At 41.7% G+C, this 23,509-nt stretch overlaps 1 protein-coding gene across 4 annotated transcripts in view; it reads left to right on the top strand.

Moving 5' to 3' along the window:
* The window catches only part of THBS4 (thrombospondin 4), a 50,146-nt gene that overhangs the window by 6,577 nt on the left and 20,060 nt on the right, over positions 1 to 23,509 (top strand). For all 4 annotated transcript variants that reach the window (XM_022593876.3, XM_089909064.1, XM_089909063.1 and 1 more), the window contains exons 3-9: positions 10,557 to 10,804; positions 14,194 to 14,302; positions 14,693 to 14,775; positions 15,112 to 15,163; positions 15,384 to 15,586; positions 17,006 to 17,143; positions 18,772 to 18,840. In XM_022593876.3, coding sequence (XP_022449584.1) covers positions 10,557 to 10,804; positions 14,194 to 14,302; positions 14,693 to 14,775; positions 15,112 to 15,163; positions 15,384 to 15,586; positions 17,006 to 17,143; positions 18,772 to 18,840 — 902 coding nt within the window. The remainder of the gene's footprint in view (positions 1 to 10,556; positions 10,805 to 14,193; positions 14,303 to 14,692; positions 14,776 to 15,111; positions 15,164 to 15,383; positions 15,587 to 17,005; positions 17,144 to 18,771; positions 18,841 to 23,509) is intronic.

The following is a 23,509-nucleotide window of genomic DNA, read 5'->3' on the forward strand; positions in this document are numbered from 1 at the left end:
CACTTTCTAATACCACCATATCGAGGGTTCGGGCTTCAACATATGAATTTGAGGGGAACACACACATTCAGCCTGTAATAGCCACTCACACCATTCTTGTGCTCCCTTAGAAGCATGTGGCTTAGCAGACCTAACTCCTAGCTCTGCAAGCACCTCCCGGACTTGATGGAGAGAATATATCTCAGTGGTAGAACGAAATGAACAGCTCTCTTTTCTACCTGTTTTGTGCCAATTTACACAGGTCTGTCACTTGTTTGTTCCCTCTGCTGTCAAATGTTTCACTGTCAAATTGAGTTCCTACATGTACTAAGAAATGACTTCCAAGGAAAAGGTCACTATTTTTTCATCTCCTTCTCTTCCACCCGTGCCCTGGGGGCAACACCTGTTCCTGCTTATTGAGGAATGTGACAGATACGTGTCCATGCTGCTCATGCTTTTAAAAAAGGACTGGTCCTTCCGGCGAGATTTTTTATTTGTTTGCTCTACAAAGTAGATATTTCTAGTGCTTCAAACTCTCTGAGATTCTAATTGTGATTGAACACTTAAAGCTGCAGGCGTTGGGAGCTGAAAGAAATTCCTAATTCTTAGCATTCATAGGACTATAGAGTTAAAAGCAAGAAGGAATGGGCTTTTAACCCCTCCTTTTATGTCAAGTTCCAATATCCTCCCTCCCTCCTTCCATCTCACTCACAAGTCTGCTTTCTCTGTCTGTTCCTCATGGCCTCTCAGGGGCTGAGGTGCAGTTTCAGACAATGAAGGGAGTTGGGGACATGATTCATGATTTAGCAGATGTTTCAACCATTCCTGCTCCCTTTGCCCCGCCTTCAGCCCTGATGGGAGGTAATTTCACCCATCTCTCTGCCTTGATTCTGACAACCCCATTTTGCCTCACATCTCTTGAAGGAACAGCTCATTGTCTAAGAACCCAGCTACTCAGTTTATCATCTATAAAAGCCACCCTTCTTCATCTAAAGGGCAGTAGCTTCTCACTAAATTATTTTAGATGCACTGGAAGGTTTTTCTTTTAGCTCGCTCAGCTTAGTGGCTAAAAGGCCCTCTATAGAGCCAAAAACTCTGCTTCTAGCTTTTCACTCTCTCTGAATCTCACCCTCTATCTCTAAATTGGCCATTGTAGAAAAACAAGCAACTTCCCCTGAGCTGATGCTTTCTGTTCACTCTATAGAAGCCAGGGTAATGCTAGGTACATGGGCAGGTAGATGGATAGGGAAGGGGGTTGTTAAGTGCGTTTCCTTTGAAGAATCACCAGTCATGTGAGTCAGCTGTTAATACCAGCTGATCTCCATGTTAAAGGAGAAAAAAAGAGGACAGGATTGAACACCTTTCCACCTGCCAACCTACTAGAAGAGATAAAAAGCTCTTAGAAAAAATATTTTTTAAACGGAGTCCTAAAAGAATCCAGAGATGACAATTCTCAGAAAACAAAGAGGAATTTATAACAGTATTAGAGTTGAAGAATTTGACACAGAGAAGATTCCCTGGAGCAATAGGAAAAAGGACAGAGATTTGCCATCCCTTGTGAATCTGAAAGTTCTAGGAAGGAGCAGCAGCCCATTGTGACTGGAACAAGAAAGAAGTCACTGGGTCCATCAGGTCCAGAAAAAGATGCAGCATGTGTTTGTGACTCCCCATTGAGGTGTTCAGTGGTGGTGCTGGGCTGCACCCTGCAGGCCTCGAGAAGACCAAAATAAGAGCCCAGAACAGTGACAGAGACATCAACAGTTTATTGGACAGGGGATCTTACATGTCTGCAGCAAAAGGTCCTGGAGCAACATCCCACTGTATAGAGCAGACAGCAGGTGGGACATGGCAGCGATCTTTGCTACTCGGAGGAGAAGGAGGCTACCATGTATGGGGGAATTGACGTCAGGTTGGCTCGTCAGTTACCAGGGAAACCGGCAGCCGGGGCACATCCCTCACAGCCCCTCAGGTTAACCGCCATCATGAGGGCAGAAGTTTCCCTTTAATAAACTAGCAGGTGGAGGCGTTCTGGCCTAAGGATTAGAATAAGCACTTGCCGGAGCATGGGGTAAGCACTTTCATGTGAGTAGGGAGTAGGTGAAGCAGGGACTGGTTGAGCAGGGGAGTTACAAAGAGCAAGAGACCATCTTCAGTGACCTGACCGTTCAGGGGGCCATGCACACCTGCCATGATTTGTGGAGAGTGGGGGGAAAGCATCTTCCTGAAAGGTGAACCCCAGTCCGTTATTCAACTGACAAGCCTCAGCCGATCTTGTCTTCTGTTGCTTTGCATGGAAAACAGCGAAACAAGAAATCAAGATGTATCTCTCATGACTTAAAGCACCAGAGTAGGAAATAGGACACATCTTTCCCTCTATTAAAGGTTACGGTTTGGGAGAGGGTGACTGCACAGATGGAATCGAAGAGAGGATTTGGTTGTCTGGGCCTCTGACGAGCTCCTACGAGAAACTAAAGTGTATTCCATGAAGACTGCAAAGAATGAGTTTGCCACTGAGCTTTCTGTTTCTGCCCTCTCACTCCCGAGGCATCCTACCATGGTCGCCTCGTTACTGTTCGCAAAGCGTAACATGGATCTAGTTACGCCTGACTGCAGAGACCTGTAGTGGCTTCCGATCCCAAACTGAATAAGGTGCAATTGCCCAGGCTGGGCATTTAGGGCTTTCTATTGCCTGACTCCCAACCAGCCTTTCCAGTTTATCTGTCCTTCCGACTGTCCGTGCAGCCTGTGCTTCAGCTGGATGGACTAACTACGGTTCCCTGGATGAAGCCATGCTGTCGCTCCTTCTCTGTCCTTTTGCTCTTGCCCTCTGCTCCCCCTGGTGCATGCCCTGCACCATCTCAAGTGACTGAAATCCTACACACGTAAGACGCATCTCCAGCTCCTCCTGACACCTTTCTTTATATGACTTTGTACCTCCACAGAAGGTTGGCTTGCCTTGTATTTGAATTACTTAGAGGTCTTTTCTCCAGTAGGTTATAAGCTCCCCTAAGGCAGGGACTGAGTGTATACTGCAGCACATAGCACAGTGCCCCGTACATAGAAGTGGCTCATGAAGAGACTGGATAGAATAAATGGAGGCTGAGAAGAGTAGCTTTGTTTAAAAAAAAAAAAAGACACTGTTGTGGAAATTCTAGATGTATACAATGTCACACAGTAGGCCTGGCTCGGAATCACTTTTTGAATGAATGAATGTTGAAGACCATTTGGTTGAGGATGTAAAAGTGATACAGGTAGTATTTCTGATAGAAATGCTCTATCAGATTATTAGTAATACAGTGGTATAGAAATAAGCATTCTATAGAAACCACCTAGCTGGGTAGAAGATATGGTTGGTGATTTTCTTGAATCTGGCATAGAGACAACTTTCCAGTTAGTATCCTGAGTTTGAGTCACAATTAAAAGTCTCAGGAGCTGTGTCACCATGAATGCATCTCTGAATCCCCCTGAGCATCGATTTACTATCTCTAAAGTGGGGATGATAACAGCTACCTCCCAGGTTGACTTACATAAAGTATAATAACTTAGAGTCTGAAGCTCAATAAAAACTTCAGGTTACTATATTAGATAGATTAGATAGATAGTGAGAGACAGAGACACCTTTCTATTATTTAGGCAACTGTCTTCCAAAAATGATGAGTCGGTGAACTCTTGGCTTACCTTAGTGAAAGCTTCACCTTTCAGAAAAAGCATGAGAGGACCGCTTCTTTAGCCTTAATTTGAGAGCCACAAAAAAACAACTTGATGCTGTGGAAATGAAGGGAACTCCAAGAATTAGCAGTAATGACTGGAGAGAGCCAGGCTTCTCATCCTATGACAGGAGAAGTCAAACGGCTCAGAGTAGTTCTGAAACCTGCAGGCTAATGAGAGATACAGCTTGAAAGAGATGGAAGAGTTTAAAAGTTAGAATTCTGGAATTCCCTGGCTGGCCAGTGGTTAGGACTCTGAGCTTTCACTGCCAAGGGCCCGGGTTCAGTCCGTGATGGGGGAACTAAGATCTCGCAAGCTGCGTGGAGAGGCCAAAAAAAAAAAAAGAGTTCTAAACCAAGTAATGAAGGGGAAAAAATGAGGTGCCTCAAACGCTTATAATAATATTTACTTATGGAGCCATTACAATGAACCGGGGCCATGCTAAAGGCTCAACGCTCATTTTCCCTTTTAACTTTCACAGTACTCTTATGAGGTACCCTTGAATGAACTCAGTTTTAAAATGATGATATACAGAAAGTGGAAAGAATTTTCGTGAACTTTAGGACAAACCTTCAGAGGGTTGTACTGTTTTATTCATGCATTTGGGGATTTCCTGGAAAAGAAAGCTGGGATTATTTGAAGGCAAATAGGTTTACTAAAAATAAATCCTGCCAAATTTTTTAATGAATTTTATGAAGTCACTCATTATACCTTTCTGAATAATATAAAAAAAGAATAAACTAGATAAATAGTACTGTTAGGAGTTGGTAAATTGCCTTATAGCAAAGTATCTAGTGGTTTTTGACAAGGCTCTGTCTTGGGCATTGAACTTTTCAACATATCAGTGACTTAGGTGGAAACATAGTATTTTAACATGTTTGCAGTTGGCACAGAGCTGGAAAAAACAGTTGAACATGTCAGATGCCATTATCAAGATTTGCAAGGTCCTACCTGGCTGACACACAATAGGCCACCATCAGATTCAATTTAACAATAATAAATGTAAATCCATCCTCTAGGAATGAAAAGTAAATTGTAGACACTCAGGATGTGGAAGGCCCATCCTAAGCATTCTAGTCAACAACGTTAAGAACCAAGCGAGGTTGAGCACAGTGCCTGGCACTTAGTAGTTGCTCAGAAATGTTTGCTGAATGAATGAATGAACAGATACAGTGACGCAACTTCTTTTTAAAGCTTTTTAAATTTTAGGCTTCATTAATACACACATGTGGCCAGATTAAGGGCACTGATAGTCCCACTGCACACTTAATTGTCCAGCCACATCTAGAATACTGTGTCTAGTTGTGAGCACATTTCACAGGGACACTGTCAAGTCAGAGACTACCTTAAGGAGAGTCACCAAGCCAGCATCCTTCTGGATCCCGTTTTTTTTTTTACCACATCACAAGTCAAAAAGTTAAAGGAAGTGGAGAAATCAAGGAGCCAGACAGAAGACATGAGAGAAGTGCAAGTTGCCTTAAAATATTTGAAGAATATCATTTCGATTGAGGATAAGATTATATCTGTCTATAGTTCTGAAGAGTAAAATTAGGACACACTGGTGGAAGTCGGAGGAAACAGATATTGGCTCTGAATTAGGAAAATCTTGGGGAGCAATCCAAGAGTGAAATGGGTTTTTCTGCAAAGTAAAGTTCTTTGTTACTGGAAATGTGCTGGTAGAGGCTGCACTTTTACTAAAGGGATTTGTGAAATGAGATATTAAGCTGGATGACTTATAATGCTAATATTCTGTGGCTCTACTAAGGCTAGAGAGCATTCCATGGGCATTTAAGAAGCTGCTGTGCACCTCTCTCCTATAAGGTGACCTTGGGATTCTGTGCACATTTACAGCTCTGTTACCTACCTGATAGTTGTTTACAGTGATGCCTCGTAACTTAGCAAAATATAAAGCCCTTTGCAGATGTTCAGTATAACTGCTGTGCTTCCTTTCACTGGATGGTTTCTTTGCTCCGTGTGTGTGTGTGCGTGTGCGTGTGCGTATGCGTATTCTGTAAGCTTTACATTGGTTTAAACTGCTACAAAAAAATTTCAAAACACACAATACTGCATTTATCACACCTGAGAGTCACCCAGAGTACTTTTAGGACAAGCAGTTTGATGATTTACCTTTTATGTATTTCCAAAGCACTAAAGTTACAAAGACCTTAGCGTATAGGGCATAAAGATAAATGAGCCAAGGCAAACAAGAAACATTAATGGCAAGAAGTCTTTTTTTAATGTATAGTTATTTAGAGAAGAAGAGGAAAGGTTGACAGCAATTGCTTTCATCATATATTTAAAAGTGCCAAAGAGCAAAGCCATTTGCCAAGCAAAGCCATTCGCCAAGCAAAGCAGAAAGCCCTGGACTACCTTGCTGAGTTTGCTGCCTGCAGGCCAGGTCACTCTGAGTTTCTTTGCCCAAGCAGACAAAATATTATCATTTCCAGTTCTTTAAAGCTGGTAGCCTGCTTCATAGCTTTGACATTCAACACATCATAATATTTTTGACCGCCAAGTCCGTCCACTTTTCAAAAAGCACCTTTTGAAAGTTTTCCCAAGATAGCAATATTTCAAATCTTCATTGCTTTGGTTTGCTTCTTCGTCTTCATCCCCCGCCAGTCACTGAGATGGTTTTAATCAGGCCGGGCTGCGTGGCTCCTCTGTCAGGCTGGTACCCAGACATGGAAATGCAGCCATAAAACGGGGCTGCAAACTCTCAAGTACACAAAGATGCTAAGTTTAGAAGGAAAGGGTTTATGTACGTAAACTAATAGAAACTGCTCCCCACACTTTTAAAAAGATTGTGGATTAAAAAAATCAGAGTAGGGGGCTTCCCTGGTGGCGCAGTGGTTGAGCGTCCGCCTGCCGATGCAGGGGACACGGGTTCGTGCCCCGGTCCAGGAGGATCCCACATGCCGCAGAGCAGCTGGGCCCATGAACCATGGCCCGTGAGCCTGCGCGTCCGGAGCCTGTGCTCCGCGACGGGAGAGGCCACAGCGGTGAGAGGCCCGCGTACCGCCAAAGAAAAACCAACAGAGTAGATACATGAATACTCTATTTTATCTATTTTTTCATTCAACAGATAGTTGTATTTGGTGTTTTCAGATGCTGTGGTGTATGGGAAAATTAGTAAGAAATAGACTGCTTGTCCCAAGAGTTTATGCTTTAGCAGAGAAGATGAGAAATAAACAAATATACTAGTACCTACGTTTGTATAGCAGCTTATATTTTTGCATTTTCTTATTTGACCACCACTGAAAACAGAATGACATAGGAAGGACAGCTTTTATTGACTCCTTTTAATAGTTTAAGAAGTGGACACTTCAGGCCCAGGGTCACATAGGGATTAAGGGTCCGAGCCATGACTGGAACCTGAGTCCTGAAAACGTATACCTAGCAAAGCACCGAGAAAGTGTTAGGGAAGATGAATGAGGCAGTAACTTCCAACCATGGGGAAGATGGAAGACTAGAGGGAGTCTGGTGCATTTGAGCTGGATCTTGGCTTCAGACTTGTGGCAGTGATGGAGCAGGAAGGAGAGGAATGGAGAAGAGAACATTCGCACAGAAAGAAAAGGATGAGGGAGGCTGGAGGAAGCTAGAGAGGGGTGAAAATGGGTTATTAGAACTGGTCGTTCAGCTTGGCTGGTGATCAGCAGAATGGAAGGTGGCAGGAAGGTTGGGCCCGTCCTGGGATAAGTTACACATTAATTAGGGACCACTAGGGAGCTAGTGAATGATTCCACTGGCTCGCTTGTGTGTTGCATTGAAAAGGCAATCATTTGGTCAAAACAGTCCTGTAAGAATGTCAAGCTTTCAGTCCAGAAAAACTGCATAGAAAGAGACCCTCAGCAGGAAGGTAAGTAAGGAATCTGGCAGAGAAACCCAGAGATAGAACAAGGTAGAGGCAGAAACACCGTTTGAAGACCTGCAGCCTTCAGTTCTAATCAGAGGAGTTCTTGGTACTCGCCCTGAGAGAGAACAAGGCTGAAATCACCAAGCACACTTGTTTCAGTGAGAAGCAAGCAAGAGAATGGAATGTGCCTCAGTTGAAGAAGCAGAGCTGTACCCAGTGACGGTTTTCCTGAGTGCGTTGCTCCCTGGGGTGCTAAGGGGCAGAAGTGGGCTGGAGCCAGGAGAAGACTGCTCCTTCTGGCTTCCAGGCCTGATTTTTCACTCCTTCTGGAGGCAGAAGTGATGTCTTACTGGCTCACTTGTATTTTCCCCTCTGTTTTGCTCCCCTCTGCTCTGTGTGTATGTTGGGCTAAGATTGGGCAAGGTGAGCACTGGGAAAGGGGGACCAGAGAGAGGAAGGGAACCATGTCTGCTCTCTCCCCTCCAGTGGTGCTGCTTCTGGAGAAGGTCAGGGAATCTCCCAGGCTGCAGGCTCCTGGGTTGTTGAGGCTGTTTCTAGACTCATTGTGACTGATGGGAGAATGCTGAGTTTTCTGAGCAGGTGCCTGTCGACCCTCTGGGGTAGTCTTACTGCTCTGAAGATAAAATAAGTATAGAAGCACTGAAGTAAGGGGTTTGCAATAAAAAAGAAAAATGTAAAAATGGAAGCCATAAGCAAAATGAAAATTATTGGATCAAGTATGAAGAATGGTAAATGTCAAAGCACTTGATAATTTTCTGCTGACGGACCTTGTGAAGATGGAAGTTTCCATAAGTCTTCTTTTCCTTTTTTTCCTCTTGCTCTTGTCACAAGATCTACGAGCATGAGGAATCTGTCATTTCAGTGCTGCACTGCAACACAAAGCAAGGCAGAAGTCTAGCGTGCCCTTAAATGACAGCAGGAACACAATGGCAGGTTTGGCTGCCTGCAATAGATGTTAAATTGCTACTCTCTAAACTTTTAAATTTATATGTGAAAAGCTTTCAATGCAATCATTTAATTATTCATTGAAAGTTTATATTCACAACATTAATGTGCAACTGTTATACATAACGTACTCCACTAGGTACTATTTATAAAATTAAACTTAGCGATTCAGTTATGAAAATAAATCATGGCCCACATGGCCTGGAAGGCCTGCTCAAAGCAGGCAAGGGCCCATGAAAATATGTTTCCTTTGAATTACACAGAAATCCCAGGAGAGAAAGACCAAGGGTATTTGTTTTAAGCTGCTCTGTGTATCCTCTTAAACTGTTACTCTGAGGAACAGAGGTTGTGGCCATAATGAAAATGAGGAGATCCTGAGTATATGTGTCTATGACCTGGTTGAAGTCTGGTAGTCCAAGCGGTGTTTTCACTGGCCTGTAAAAACGCCAGGGATTTGCAAAACTATTCAAAAAAGTAAAGAAATAGACGTCTTAAAATATTGAATTAGTGCATATATTTGGGTTCATTTTCCCCCTCTTTTGTGTACCTTATGCCTCCAATTTCCAGCCATGCTGTTACTATTATAAATTCTCAACAATATTAAATAAAGGGGTAAAAAAACTCTGTTGTATCCCATGTTTAAAATACCTCAAGAATTTCTACTCACGTCTTTTTTCTTTCTCCTCATACCACATTTACTTAAGTCTTACCAATACTTTGCTTCAGGAAACGTAGTAATGTACTACAGCCATAGAAAGGCCTTCTAGCCAGTCTGTTCTGTCAGGCCTTACCAATTCTTCTCTCTCGGTAAGCAAGTGGCAGTGACCACGTGGGCACGAGAGAAGATCTCCTTACTCCTCAGGGCATCTCTCTATACCACAGACCCTGATGCCAACTGGCCCCCTCCAGCCATGGTCAAATGGGAAAGCAAATCTAGTCAGGGTTTAGAAGGGTGGGGAAGTCAACCTAGAAAGTCTAATGTATTTGGAGGAAGTCTTCAAAAACATCTTTAAAATTTCATAGTAGGGATTATTTTTTCTGGCAGTATCGCAACATAAACAGATATTCCTGGCTGGCTACTCCATGGGGCAGCACCAAGTTGGCATTTACACTTCACAGAAGAGGTATCTGAGGAAAGATGGTCCCAGTTACTTGTTATGACTCATATAGACTGACTGTAGCACACTCTGGGTTTATGTGTGGAATTCATTTTTTTCTTTTACTTTTTTGTATTACATAAGTAATGCATGTTTCTTGTAGAAAAATCAGGCAATAAAAATGAAGAAAAGGAAAAAAAACACATCGTCCAGCAATGACCGTATTAATATTTCCTTCTAATTTTCTGTATATGTGTATATAAGTCTGTGTACATACCTACATAGTTTTTTCGGAATGAACCTGTACTGACTCATAACCTTTTTTTCACTCAGCGTAATACTGGGAATGTCTTTTTGTGTAAGGTAGTGGATCTCCCATGAAGTCCTTACAAAGGCCTATCCAGGCCTAGCATTCTTTTAGTCATGGAATAAACCACACTCAGTTTCAAATTCTAGTCCTGTCACTTACTGTGTCCTTGTGCAAGTTCCTTCGCTTATCTGAGCTTCTCTTTCCTCACCTGTAGTCATTCCAGTTTCACAGGGTTGCAGTGAGGAGAAATTAAGTGTTTACAGCAACGAAGGGCAGCACCCAGCCCTGTAGTAGTGCTCAGTAGATGTTTGCGAATTAGTGAATTCATGCCCTCAGGAGCTTACTTGGATGTTACTTGACTTTTGATGGGTTCTACTTGCTCATCATTATCTGAAATTATTCTGTTTATTTTCAAATTTACTACTTATTGTCTCTCTTCATGAGCACAAAACGTTCTCAGCAACAGAGTGGCGGCCAGTGCCTAGAAAAATGCCTGGCACACAAAATGTTGAAAATTTATGGTGCTGACTTACGTGCGTCTTTCCAATGACCCAGCCTTGCCATCGTCACCTGGAGGCTGTGCAGCACAGAATCACGCCCTTTCCCTTTATCTCATTATTCGCTGACCCGTGCTTGGTTCTAGCCATCCTCCGTTACCTGAAGAATGATGGGAAGATTCATTTGGTGGTTTTCAACAACGTGCAGCTGGCCGACGGCAAGCGGCACAGGGTCCTCCTGAGACTGAACAATCTGCACCAGGGAGCTGGCTCTGTAGAGCTCTACGTGGACTGCTCGCAAGTGGATTCCATTCACAATCTCCCCAGAGCCTTTCCTGGCCTTGCCCAGAGTCCTGAGGCTGTTGAATTGAGGACTTTCCAGAGGAAGGCACAGGTAAGAACCCACAAACCATTCTCCAAACTGGAAAGATGAGTTTCTGAAGCTTCTGCTGAACGCAGAAGAGTGGGCTGAGGTCAAGAGTGGGTCTAATTTTGGCTGCATGTTAAAAACACCTGTGGAACTTAAAAACCGACTGCTAGAGGGCCTACCCTCCAGACAAGTTAAATCAGAATCTATAGCGGTGGTGCCTCGGCATCAGTATTTTTTAAAATACTGATTCTAACGTGAAGTCAAAATTGAGAGCTGCTCTTTTAGATGATAAGTGGAGACTTTGGCGATACAATTGTAAAGCAGGAAAGGAATAGCAAAAAGAATAGCAAAAATTTTTAAACTTTCTTAGGGCAATAGGATGATCTACTTGTAATCTTTCTATAACGTTATTATATTTTTAATGAAAGTAAAAAAGAATGATTGGAAATTGCCAAGCACCAGGAACAACATTTTTCACAGGTCTCACTAGAGCATCCCTAACAAAAAGACCCTTATTGCCAACTTAATTCCATGAGGCCTTACAAATCACATCACTTCTGTGTTCCGTTTTATGCCCGGTTGATGGTATTTTTTTTCATCATATCGTTGCACCTACTCTAGAAATTGCCACATATGCTTCTCTTAGAATTTTGCGCTAGGGGGACTTCCCTGGTGGCGCAGTGGTTAAGAATCCGCCTGCCAATGCAGGAGACATGGGTTCGAGCCCTGGCCCAGGAAGATCCCATGTGCCACAACTACTGAGCCCACGTGCCACACCCACTGAAGCCCGTGCTCCTAGAGCCCGTGCTCCACAACAAGAGAAGCCACCACAATGAAAAGCCCATGCACCACAACGAAGAGTAGGCCCTGCTCGCCGCAACTAGAGAAAAGCCCGCGTGCAGCAATGAAGACCCAATGCAGCCAAAAATAAATATAAAAAAATAAATAAATTTATTTAAAAAAAAAGAATTTTGTGCTAGGAAATACCTTGTTTCCTATAAATAACTAGTAGTATTCTTTGTCTTTTCCAATTATTACTATAACTGCTCATCGTTTCAGAATTTCATCTGATACGGAAGTCAATCCCAAAATCAGTAACTACGTTCATCCACTGTGGCCCATTGTTTTATATATTGCAATCACTATTTTCCACTTCTATTTCATTATTATATGCTTTAAACTATATGTGCTCTTACCAAGTTATTCTGAGCCCTTTGTGTAAAGAATCAGGGTGTAAACAGTAATTTCCATTGTAACTAGGAATGCTGAGGAGTTTTAGATAATAATGTAAAAACTATGAATCAGATACTAGAATTTGTGCTTGAAACATAGGAAGCATTTTCAAGCAGAAGTTTCAAGAAAGCTAAAATCCCAGTTTAGAGAGAGGGAGAAAGAGTTGTATATATATTTAGCGTAGATTTATAGAGAGAGAAAAAAATTAATGGAGAGATATGCCAAACTTTATTTCTGAATCCCCAGAGTAGCCCAAATAGTCAGAATGACAGTCAGAAATTGTGTCACTGACATTTCAGAAATTAGTCTCCACCAAATAAGTCCATTTCTAAAAACCAAGGTCATCAGAAACATGGAATTTTGTCCAAAAGTCCTACCTCCTTAGACTATCAACAAGGACCACAGTGCTCTGTCTTCATAGTCACCTTCTCAGTCAGTCAGTCAGTCAGTCAGTCAGTCAATTAGTCAGTCAGTAGGCACATTCTAGGCATTAGGCCAAACAGCCATGGCTCTGCCTCCATAAAGCTTATGGTCTGATTCCAACAAAATACCTATTATGTAGCACGTGTTGCATACATCTTAACTTAGCTAAATGAAAAAGCAGAGTCCCTCTGAAAATCCTTAGCATGCTCACTTCTAAAATAAGAGTGATGACTTTATGTTGCCAGTTAACATGAACACTTTCTATCATACATATATAAAATAATGAGTACAGTAAAAGCTACAAAATTAAGGGGTGAGAAGATTGACTACGACTAACAGTGAATGATGGATATAAACCAGTAATGTGGAAATATATGAAAATATACATCACAGAATATACAGTTTAATATCACTAATTATTAAAGAAATGTAACTCAAAACCACAATGAGTATCGCCTCACACCGGTCAGAATGGCCATCATCAAAAGGTCTACAAATAATAAATGCTGGAGAGGGTGTGGAGAAAAGGGAACCCTCTTGTACTGTTGGTGGGAATGTAAATTGGTACAGCCACTATGGAGAACAGTATGGAGGTTCCTTAAAAAACTACAAATAGAACTACCCTATGACCCAGCAATTCCACTACTGGGCATAGACCCTGAGAAAACCATAATTCAAAAAGACACATGCACCCCAGTATTTATTGCAGCACACTTTACGATAATCAGGTCATGGAAGCAATCTAAATATCCATCAACAGAGGAACGGATAAAGAATATGTGGTATGTATATACAATGGAATATAACTCAGCCATAAAAAGGAATGAAATTGGGTCATTTGTAGAGACTTGGATGGACCTAGAGAGTGTCATACAGAGTGAAGTAAGTCAGAAAGAAAGAGAAAAATAAATATCGTATATTAACGTATATATGTGGAATCTATAAAAATGGTACAGATGAACCTGTTTGCAAGGCAGAAATAGACACAGATGTAGAGAACAAATGTATGGACACCAAGAGGGGAAAGGCGGGGTGGGATGAATTGGGAGATTGGGATTGACATATATACACTAATATGTATAAAATAGATAACTAATGAGAACCTGCTGTGTAGCACAGGGAGCTCTACTCAATGCTCTGTGGTGACCTAAATGGGAAGGAAATCCAAAAAAAGAGGGTATATATGTATACGTATAGCTGATTCACTTCACTGTACAGCAGAAACTAACACAACATTGTAGATCAACTATACCCCAATAAAAAAGAAAGAAAAAGAATATACGAAAAAAAAAAAGAATGTACGGTTTATTCCTCCTCATAATACAAGGAAACCAGAGACTTTGCTAAAACCTGAATCCAAGATACCCTAAAAACAATAGTGTTTAAAATTGGGGTCAATGTCTTATTCATTACAGTCTAAACTCCATAAACAAACAACTCTTAAGAGGCTCCTGCCACAAAAGAGCTTGTCTACCATGAAGGAAAACTGCCTTTTCTCTTCTCTGAGTCACCTTCATGAGCTCTCAGACCACGCTGGACGCCAGCACTCTCCTGAGCTACTGGTTTCTTCCATATTTGCTTCAGTCAAAAGGATAGGGCTGGCAGGCTTCAGGAAAAAATGCAAACCCACAAAATTATGTAAAGTGTCAGAGTCCAAGTATTCAGGCCTACTGTGTTATGAAAATTGTGTGCGTCTGCAAGCTCACTGGCTTTTGAATGACATCAGCAATGTATGGTATGAATCCGATTTCTTCCAGGACTCCTTGGAAGAGCTGAAGTTGGCGGTGAGAGGCTCGCTGTTTCAGGTGGCCAGCCTGCAAGACTGCTTCCTGCAGCAGAGTGAGCCGCTGGCTGCCACAAGCACAGGTGTGGGCTCTTGGGCAGTTTGCACACCTCCGTTAACACAAAACCCCCAGGCCCCCGGCTGGACTGGGTTCCATCCCAGAAAGGTGGGCTGTCGGCAGAGCAGCCCTACAGGATCATGTACCTACAGAGATGAGGCTCTTGTGCCAAGTCCAGGGCAAGGAATGTGTTCATTGCACTTTTATTAGTATAATTCATAGGAATTTGGAGTAACCAGCCCAGCGGCATCATTATCATTATGTTTTAGATGAATTAAATGAGTTTTACCCTAAACTAAATTCCTGTATCTTAGGTTCTTTGTCTTGATGGTCTCTGGGAAATCATTTGTTTTTGAGTCACTGTAGAAATAGCTGTCACTGACTGAATGCGCCTTACCTTCTGCTGTTCCTACAGGAGACTTCAATCGGCAGTTCTTGGGGCAGATGTCACAACTAAACCAGCTACTGGGAGAGGTGAAGGATCTTCTGAGACAGCAGGTAACAAGTAGGACATACCATCAGAGAAGGTCCAGTCTTATCAGAGAAGCTCTGTGTTGGAGTTAATGGATCTGCAGGCCTGCAGAGGCAGGGAGCGGACCTGGAGCCTGACCCCAAGTGGCCCCGTGCAGCCCGCTGCCCTGGGGCTCTGAAAATGGGGGACCAGCCTGTGATAAACACACCAGGGCTCCATGCAGAGTGGGAACTACCAAGAGCTCCTTTAACACTCCTTTAAGTACTGCTTAATAGTTTGCTACTCATGGATTCTTTCACTCCTGGATTATACATCAGGAACTCCTTTTCCATCTTTTTTTTCCTCCCTTCCCATTTCTAAAGGTCAAGGAAACATCATTTTTGCGAAACACCATAGCTGAATGCCAGGCTTGCGGTAAGTGCTTTTCTAGTAACTGGTGCATTCTGAGTTGGACCAGCAAATGCCAACTGATGATGGGCCTGGGTGGGTGAGGCTCCACTGGCGCTGGTTTCTGGAGGTTTGGCACAGAGGCGGAGGGAAGGGAAAAGAAGTTCACTGCGAAACTAAGCTTGATTCTGTATCAGCTCTGTTTTCTTGGTGGTTTATAAGCCTGTGGATGATGGTTTTCCTCTAGGTCCTCTCAGCTTTCAGTCTCCAACCCCCAACACCGTGGTGCCCCCCGTGCTCCCAGCATCCCTGATACCCCTAGTGCGCCGGTGCGATTCCAACCCGTGTTTCCGTGGCGTCCGATGTACCAACACCAGAGATGGCTTTCATTGTGGGCCCTGCCCTGAGGGCTACACAGGAAATGGGATCACCTGTTCTGACGTTGATGAGGTAAAAGTTCAACTAGATAGGATGGGGCTCCCTCAGTATCTTGTACATCCGACAGCTTATGGAAAAAGAAGCCATGTTGATGACTAAGGGATGACTTGGGTTGTCCTCCAGGCTGCATAAAAAGTACTCCCTCAGGAATCCTTAGAGATCTGTGATGGTGGGAAGGAGGAGGCATGACACGCAGTTGTGGCCGTGATCATTGAGTCTCCCCTCCATGGTTCCCACTCTTCCGGTTTGTGTTACTACAATGCTGAGATTTCAGCCTTCAACTCTAACATTGATTCTTTCTCTTAAGCAGTCTCTGTGACAATTGTGATTTTTCCACACATTTGCAAACATGGGAGGGGAAAGATCTGGGTAAGGGTATATTTCAGGGGTTGCAACTGATTGCTTCAGGCTTCCTAAAACAGAGGAGCAGACAGGAATCTCAAACCAATAAGATCTTTTGAAGAGGCCCCATTATCTGTGAGTAACCAAAAGTGCCCAGAGATGGAGCCAGAAGGACATACAGCAAATACGGGCTGTTTGGCCAGCTGGCAAAGCCTCTGAAGGACCATCGTTAGCCAGTCACTGGTCCAGTCCCAAAACGGTGTTCGCAGTGGGTAGCAAGGCTGCCCCCAGAATGTGCCTTTGGCCAGAGGAAGGCTGGAAGGAGCTTTCACACACATGGATCCTGCAGGCTTGTGGTAGCTGATGACCTCCCCAGGTAGTAAGCAATTAAGATGGTCTTTAGTCATCCCTCCACTGGAAGAACATCTGCACATGTTTCACAGAACTGCATCTGGTTTTTATCTGTGAGCTGGAATTTTCCTCCTTTTGAAAGGGCAGGAAGTGGTCATGTTTTTTACATTAGTTGAACTGGTTAAAAACGAAACAAAACAAAACAAAATCAGAATGAACCTCCTAGACTGTGAGAGCCTAGGAACAGTCATGGACTTGGTAGGGCACAAAGGCAGGCACAGACCCTGATGAATCACATCTTACTCAAGAAACAACAACTGCCCTGGTTTTGTCTTCTCAAGGTCTTTTTGTTTGAGTAGTTGGTTCCTTTGGACTCAACTAATAGCTAGCCGACAAGTGGTCCAGGAGCACTGTCCTCTCACGGAGGTTTTAAAACTCCAAGTTAGAATATCAGGGAATTTGCGCTGGGAGGTAGACTGGTTAACATTAAGGACTCTTCCCACTCGGCTGTGCGTGATTCTATGATATAGCAAAAGCCCACTACAAGGAAACCTCCAGACCGTGTGGGTCAGGGATTCTGTGAGTAACTATGAAATTGGAAGCCTTTATTGCCTTTGATCATGTCGAGCACCAAAAAATGATAGTTAAATGAATCCCCAAGTCTGCACAAATAGATGAATGGAAGTTTGAGGGTGTTTTCTCCATGCGGCTAAAGAGTGAATTTTTCTTTCTCTCTAGTGCAAATACCATCCCTGCTACCCAGGCGTGCGCTGTGTGAACTTGGCTCCTGGCTTCAGATGTGACACCTGCCCGGTGGGCTTCACAGGGCCCACGGTGCAGGGTGTTGGGATCAATTTTGCCAAGACAAACAAGCAGGTGGGCTGAAGTTGTGGCCTTTTAATCTCTAATTACCAACAGAAAACCTTTGGTTGGTTCCCACCTCTTTCCATATAACCCTTTACCTCCCTGAGCGGCCAAGGGTGTGCAGAATGTCCTCATGCACTGCAGGCACATTAGGAAGTTTTCCAACTCATTTCATCAAGGCTGGTGAGGAGGAAGCCAGTCAACTGGGATAATCGAGTAGCACTAGGAAAGCAGTGAAGGGGGTAATCCTGGATATGTGACATGTTTCAGCCTTATTTTGTTGGTAGCCTTTTGAACATTTTGTCCCACCAAATAACTTAAGAACTGGGGAAACAAATAAAAGCTTTGAAAAATTAGGTCACTTTCATAGAGTCATTGTTGCTGATCAGAAGCTGTTTTAGAGATAAGAGGATTTCAAGAGTAGAAATAATCCCCTGAGGAAACCTGCCTTTCTTCTTATATAAGCCGTAAATTGCTGTAAAGCACTCAAGCACTTTGTGACAGTCTCCGTTTATTTCCAAATGTTCTCCTATATCCTGGACATTATTTAACTGACTGACCGTGAAATTCTTTTTGATGTTTTCAGCCCCTAAAAATGGTTGGTCTATAAATATATTTTACTACCTTACGGAAATTATTAGCTTTAAAGAAGGGCGGAGGTTCATAATTTCCTAGCAGCCTATCAAAGGATTCTAGAGGGCATCATTTTTTAGACTAGAAAAAGGAGCCAAGCTCGACACACACGAATGACAAGCCATTGGAGTAATGACCTAAGTTTTTCTTCCTCTTCTCTAAAGACAGAATCGCCAAGACTAAGCTAAGGAAAATAGACAAAAAGAAACAGAAGGTGCTTTATGTAAGCTAGGAAGGAGCCCTTCCAGTGGATTTCCAGAATATGGTAGAATGAACTTAAGTCAAAGGGAACCAACTTGCTGAAATTAAACAACAAATTTTAATGCATGACCAATATCAAAAGAAATAAGAGGAGATGTGCAGGTTCGAGAAACAAAGAGGGAACTCAAAGTCAGAGCTGTGGGTGGAAACTGATGTCACAGCAGCTCATGGGAGGTGGGAGATGGTTTTAGGTCCTCCAAGTGGGAAACTGGGGTTCAAGCACTGTGTGGGTATAGCAGATGTAGTCTTGAACCTTTAGAAAGACCTAATACCCCCGAAGAAAGCCAGAAGCCTTAGAGAGCTATCCTACTTATTACAAGGAGATGAGAAAACTTTCTTAGCCCCCAAAAATCAACAGGAAGCTTGATGTCAGCTTTGGGACATGGTTGACAGAAATGACAGTTGCCCACAACAAATCAAAGCTCCAAGCTTGTAAGACATGTAGTCATGAGCTCCAAACCTATGTTACACATAGAATGCAGAAACAGGAGCCCCAAAATTGACATAAAAACCAGCCCTAGAGCAGTAAAATCCCCAGGACCCTGGCTAATATCACTTTGTGAAGAGACTCCAAAACTCAGGGCAAGTGGGACACCCTCAAGCAAAAGCAGGGCCACTAAGGATATACTCTGATCACCAGCCTACCTGAAATTGGACGTCCTCGCTTCACACAAAGATGTCAAAACAAAGCAAAATGTATTTGTCTTTCTACTTAAACAGTGTCCCTTTAAACTTCTCTGCACTAGGTCTGCACTGACATCGATGAGTGTCGAAATGGAGCGTGTGTTCTCAATTCTATCTGTGTTAACACTTTGGTGAGTATTTTTCATGGCTCTTGTTATTGAAGACTAGTTATTAAAACAAGTATGTGTACATAAATCATAACCCCAAAACACATGGAGAACATATGGGCATAATATATTTGACTTGCAAGTGAGGATAAAATTTGTGCTGAAAAACAGTTTTTAGTGTAAGAGTAATTTATAAGTAATTTTCTATATAAGAATGATTTTATATGGGAATTCCCTTGTGGTCCAGCGGTTAGGACTCTGCGCTGTCACTGACAAGGGCTGGGGTTCAATCCCTGGTCGGGGAACTAAGATCCCGCAAGCTGTGTGGCATGGCCAAAAAATTACTACTAATAATAATTTTATAAATGCCAAATTTGTTCTTTATCTTCTCTCAAAGTTGCAGTGTTGGGCTTTGGGGTTTTTTTCTTTTTTTTTATACAGCAGTTCTCATTAGTCATCACTTTTATACACATCAGTGTATACATGTCAATCCCAATCTCCCAATTCATCACACCACCACCACCCCCTGCCATGGCTTTCCCACCTTGGTGTCCATACGTTTCTTCTCTACATCTGTGTCTCTATTTCTGCCCTGCAAACCAGTTCATCTGTACCATTTTTCTAGGTTCCACATACATGCATTAATATACGATATTTGTGTTTATCTTTCTGACTTACTTCACTCTGTATGACAGTCTGCAGGTCCATCCACGTCTCAAACAAATGACCCAATTTCGTTCCTTTCTATGGCTGAGTAATATTCCATTGTATATGTGTGCCACATCTTTATCCATTCGTCTGTCAATGGGCATTTAGGTTGTTTCCATGACCTGGCTATTGTAAACAGTGCTGCTATGAACATTGGGGTGCATGTGTCTTTTGGAATTGTGGTTTTCTCTGAGTATATGCCCAGTAGTGGGATTGCTGTATCCCACTAAAAACTAAAAAATTCTATTTTTAGTTTTTTAAGGAACCTCCATACTGTTCTCCATAGTGGCTGTATCAATTTACATTCCCACCAACAGTGCAAGAGGGTTCCCTTTTCTCCACACCCTCTCCAGCATTTGTTGTTTGTAGATTTTTTGATGATGCCCATTCTAACTGGTGTGAGGTGATACCTCATTGTAGTTTTGATTTGCATTTCTCTAATAATTAGTGATGTTGAGCAGCCTTTCATGTGCTTCTTGGCCATCTGTATGTCTTCTTTGGAGAAATGTCTATTTAGGTCTTCTTTCCATTTTTGGATTGGGTTGTTTGTTTCTTTAATATTGAGCTGCATGAGCTGTTTATATATTTTGGAGATTAATCCTTTGTCCGTTGATTCATTTGCAAATATTTTCTCTCATTCTGAGGGTTGTCTTTTCATTTTGTTTATGGTTTCCTTTGCTGTGCAAAAGCTTTTAAGTTTCATTAGTTCCCATTTGTTTATTTTTGTTTTTATTTCCATTACTCTAGGAGGTGGATCAAAAAAGATCTTGCTGTGATTTATGTCAAAGAGTGTTCTTCCTATGTTTTCCTCTAAGAGTTTTATAGTGTCCAGTCTTACATTTAGATCTCTAATCCATTTTGAGTTTATTTTTGTGTATGGTGTTGGGGAGTGTTCTAATGTCATTCTTTTACATGTAGCTGTCCAGTTTTCCCAGCAGCACTTACTGAAGAGACTCTCTTTTCTCCATTGTATATCCTTGCCTCCTTTGTCATAGATTAGTTGACCATAGGTGCGTGCCTTTATCTCTGGGCTTTCTATCTTGTTCCATTGATCTATGTTTCTGTTATTGTGCCAGTACCATATTGTCTTGATTACTGTAGATTTATATTATACTATGAAGTCAGGGAGTCTGATTCCTCAAGCTCCGTTTTTTTCCCTCAAGACTGCTTTGGCTATTCGGGGTCTTTTTTGTCTCCATACAAATTTTAAGATTTTTTTGTTCTAGTTCTGTAAAAAAGACCATTGGTAATTTGATAGGGATTGCATTGAATCTGTAGATTGCTTTGGGTAGTATAGTCATTTTCACAATATTGATTCTTCCACTCCAAGAACATGGTGTATCCATCTGTTGGTATCATCTTTAATTTCTTTCATCAGTGTCTTATAGTTTTCTGCATACAGGTCTTTTGTCTCCCTAGGTAGGTTTATTCCTAGGTATTTTATTCTTTTTGTTGCAATGGTAAATGGGAGTGTTTCCTTAATTTCTCTTTCAGATTTTTCATCATTAGTGTATAGGAGTGCAAGAGATTTCTGTGCGTTAATTTTGTATCCGGCAACTTTACCAAATTCATTGATCAGCTCTAGTAGTTTTCTGGTGGCATCTTTAGGATCCTCTATGTATAGTATCATGTCATCTGCAAACAGTGACAGTTTTACTTCTTCTTTTCCAATTTGTATTCCTTTTATTTCTTTTTCTTCTCTGATTGCTGGGGCTAGGACTTCCAAAACTATGTTGAATAATAGTGGCGAGAGTGGACATCCTTGTCTTTTTCCTGATCTTAGAGGAAGTGCTTTCAGTTTTTCACTGTTGAGAATGATGTTTGCTGTGGGTTTGTCATATGTGGCCTTTATTATGTTGAGGTAGGTTCCCTCTATGCCTACTTTGTGAAGAGTTTTTATCATAAATGGGTGTTGAATTTTGTCATAAGCTTTTTCTGCATCTATTGAGATGATCATATGGTTTTTATTCTTCAGTTTGTTAATATGCTGTATCACATTGATTGATTTGCGTATATTGAAGAATCCTTGCATCCCTGGGATAAATCCCACTTGGTCATGCGGTATGATCCTTTTAATGTGTTGTTGGATTCTGTTTGCTAGTATTTTGTTGAGGATTTTTGCATCTATATTCATCAGTGATATTGGTCTGTAATTTTCTTTTTTTTGTAGTATCTTTGTCTGGTTTTGTGTGATGGTGGCCTCACAGAATGAGTTTGGGAGTGTTCCTTCCTCTGCAATTTTTTGGAAGAGTTTGAGAAGGATGGGTTTAGCTCTTCTCTACTTGTTTGATAGAATTCACCTGTGAAGCCATCTGGTCCTGGACTTTTGTTTGTTGGAAGATTTTTAATCACAGTTTCAATTTCATTGCTTGTGATTGGTCTGTTCATATTTTCTATTCCTTCCTGGTTCAGTCTTGGAAGGTTATACCTTTCTACGAATGTGTCCATTTCTTCCAGATTGTCCATTTTATTGGCATACAGTTGCTTGTAGTAGTCTCTTAGGATGCTTTGTGTTTCTGCGGTGTCTGTGTAACTCTTATTTTTCATTTCTAATTTTATTGATTTGAGTCCTCTCCCTCTTTTTCTTGATGAGTCTGGCTAATGGTTTATCAATTTTGTTTATCTTCTCAAAGAACCAGCTTTTAGTTTTATTGATCTTTGCTATCATTTTCTTCATTTTCATTTATTTCTGATCTGATCTTTATGATTTCTTTCCTTCTGCTAACTTTGGGTTTTGTTTGTTCTTCTTTCTCTAGTTCCTTTAGGTGTAAGGTTAGATTGTTTATTTGAGATTTTTCTTGTTTCTTGAGGTAGGCTTGTATAGCCATAAACTTCCCTCTTAAAACTGCTTTTGCTGCATTCCATAGGTCTTGGATCGTCGTGTTTTCATTGTCATTTGTCTCTAGGTGTTTTTTGATTTCCTCTTTGATTTCTTCAGTGATCTCTTGGTTATTTAGTAACATTGTTTAGCCTCCGTGTTTTTGTGGTTTTTACATTTTTTTCCCTGTAATGATTTCTAATCTCATAACGTTGTGGTCAGAAAAGATGCTTGATATGATTTCAGTTTTCTTAAGTTTACCGAGGCTTGATTTGTGACCCAAGATGTGATCTATCCTGGAGAATGTTCCAAGCGCACTTGAGAAGAAAGTGTAATCTGCTGTTTTGGGATGGAATGTCCTATAAATATCAATTAAATCTATCAGGTCTATTGTGTCATTTAAAGCTTGTGTTTCCTTATTTATTTTCATTTTGGATGATCTGTCCATTGGTGTAAGTGAGGTGTTAACGTCCCCCACTATTATTATGTTACTGTCGATTTCTTCTTTTATAGCTGTTAGCAGTTGCCTTATGTATTGAGGTGCTCCTATGCTGGGTGCATGTATATTTATAATTGTTATATCTTTTTCTTGGATTGATCCCCTGATCGTTATGTAGTGTCCTTCCTTGTCTCTTGTAACATTGTTTATTTTAAAGTCTATTTTATCTGATATGGGTATTGCTACTCCAGCTTTCTTTTGATTTCCATTTGCATGGAATATCTTTTTCCATGCCCTCACTTTCAGTCTGAATGTGTCCCTAGGTCTGAAGTGGGTCTCTTGTAGACAGCATATAAATGGGTCTTGTTTTTGTATCCATTCAGAAAGCCTGTGTCCTTTGGTTGGGGCGTTTAATCCATTCACGTTTAGGGTAGTTATCGATATATATGTTCCTATGACCATTTTCTTAATTGTTTTGGGTTTGTTTTTGTAGGTCCTTTTCTTCTTTTGTGTTTCCCACTTAGAGAAGTACCTTTAGCATTTGTTGTAGAGCTGGTTTGGTGGTGCTGAATTCTCTTAGCTTTTGCTTGTCTGTAAAGCTTTTGATTTCTCAATCGAATCTGAATGAGATCCTTGCTGGGTAGAGTAATCTTGGTTGTAGGTTCTTTCCTTTCATCACTTTAAGTATATCATGCCACTCCCTTCTGGCTTGTAGAGTTTCTGCTGAG

Source organism: Delphinapterus leucas, chromosome 3 (assembly GCF_059928025.1).
Source record: "Delphinapterus leucas isolate spDelLeu-1000000601 "Yukka" chromosome 3, BTC_Dleu_Yukka2, whole genome shotgun sequence".
Lineage (NCBI taxonomy): Eukaryota > Metazoa > Chordata > Mammalia > Artiodactyla > Monodontidae > Delphinapterus > Delphinapterus leucas.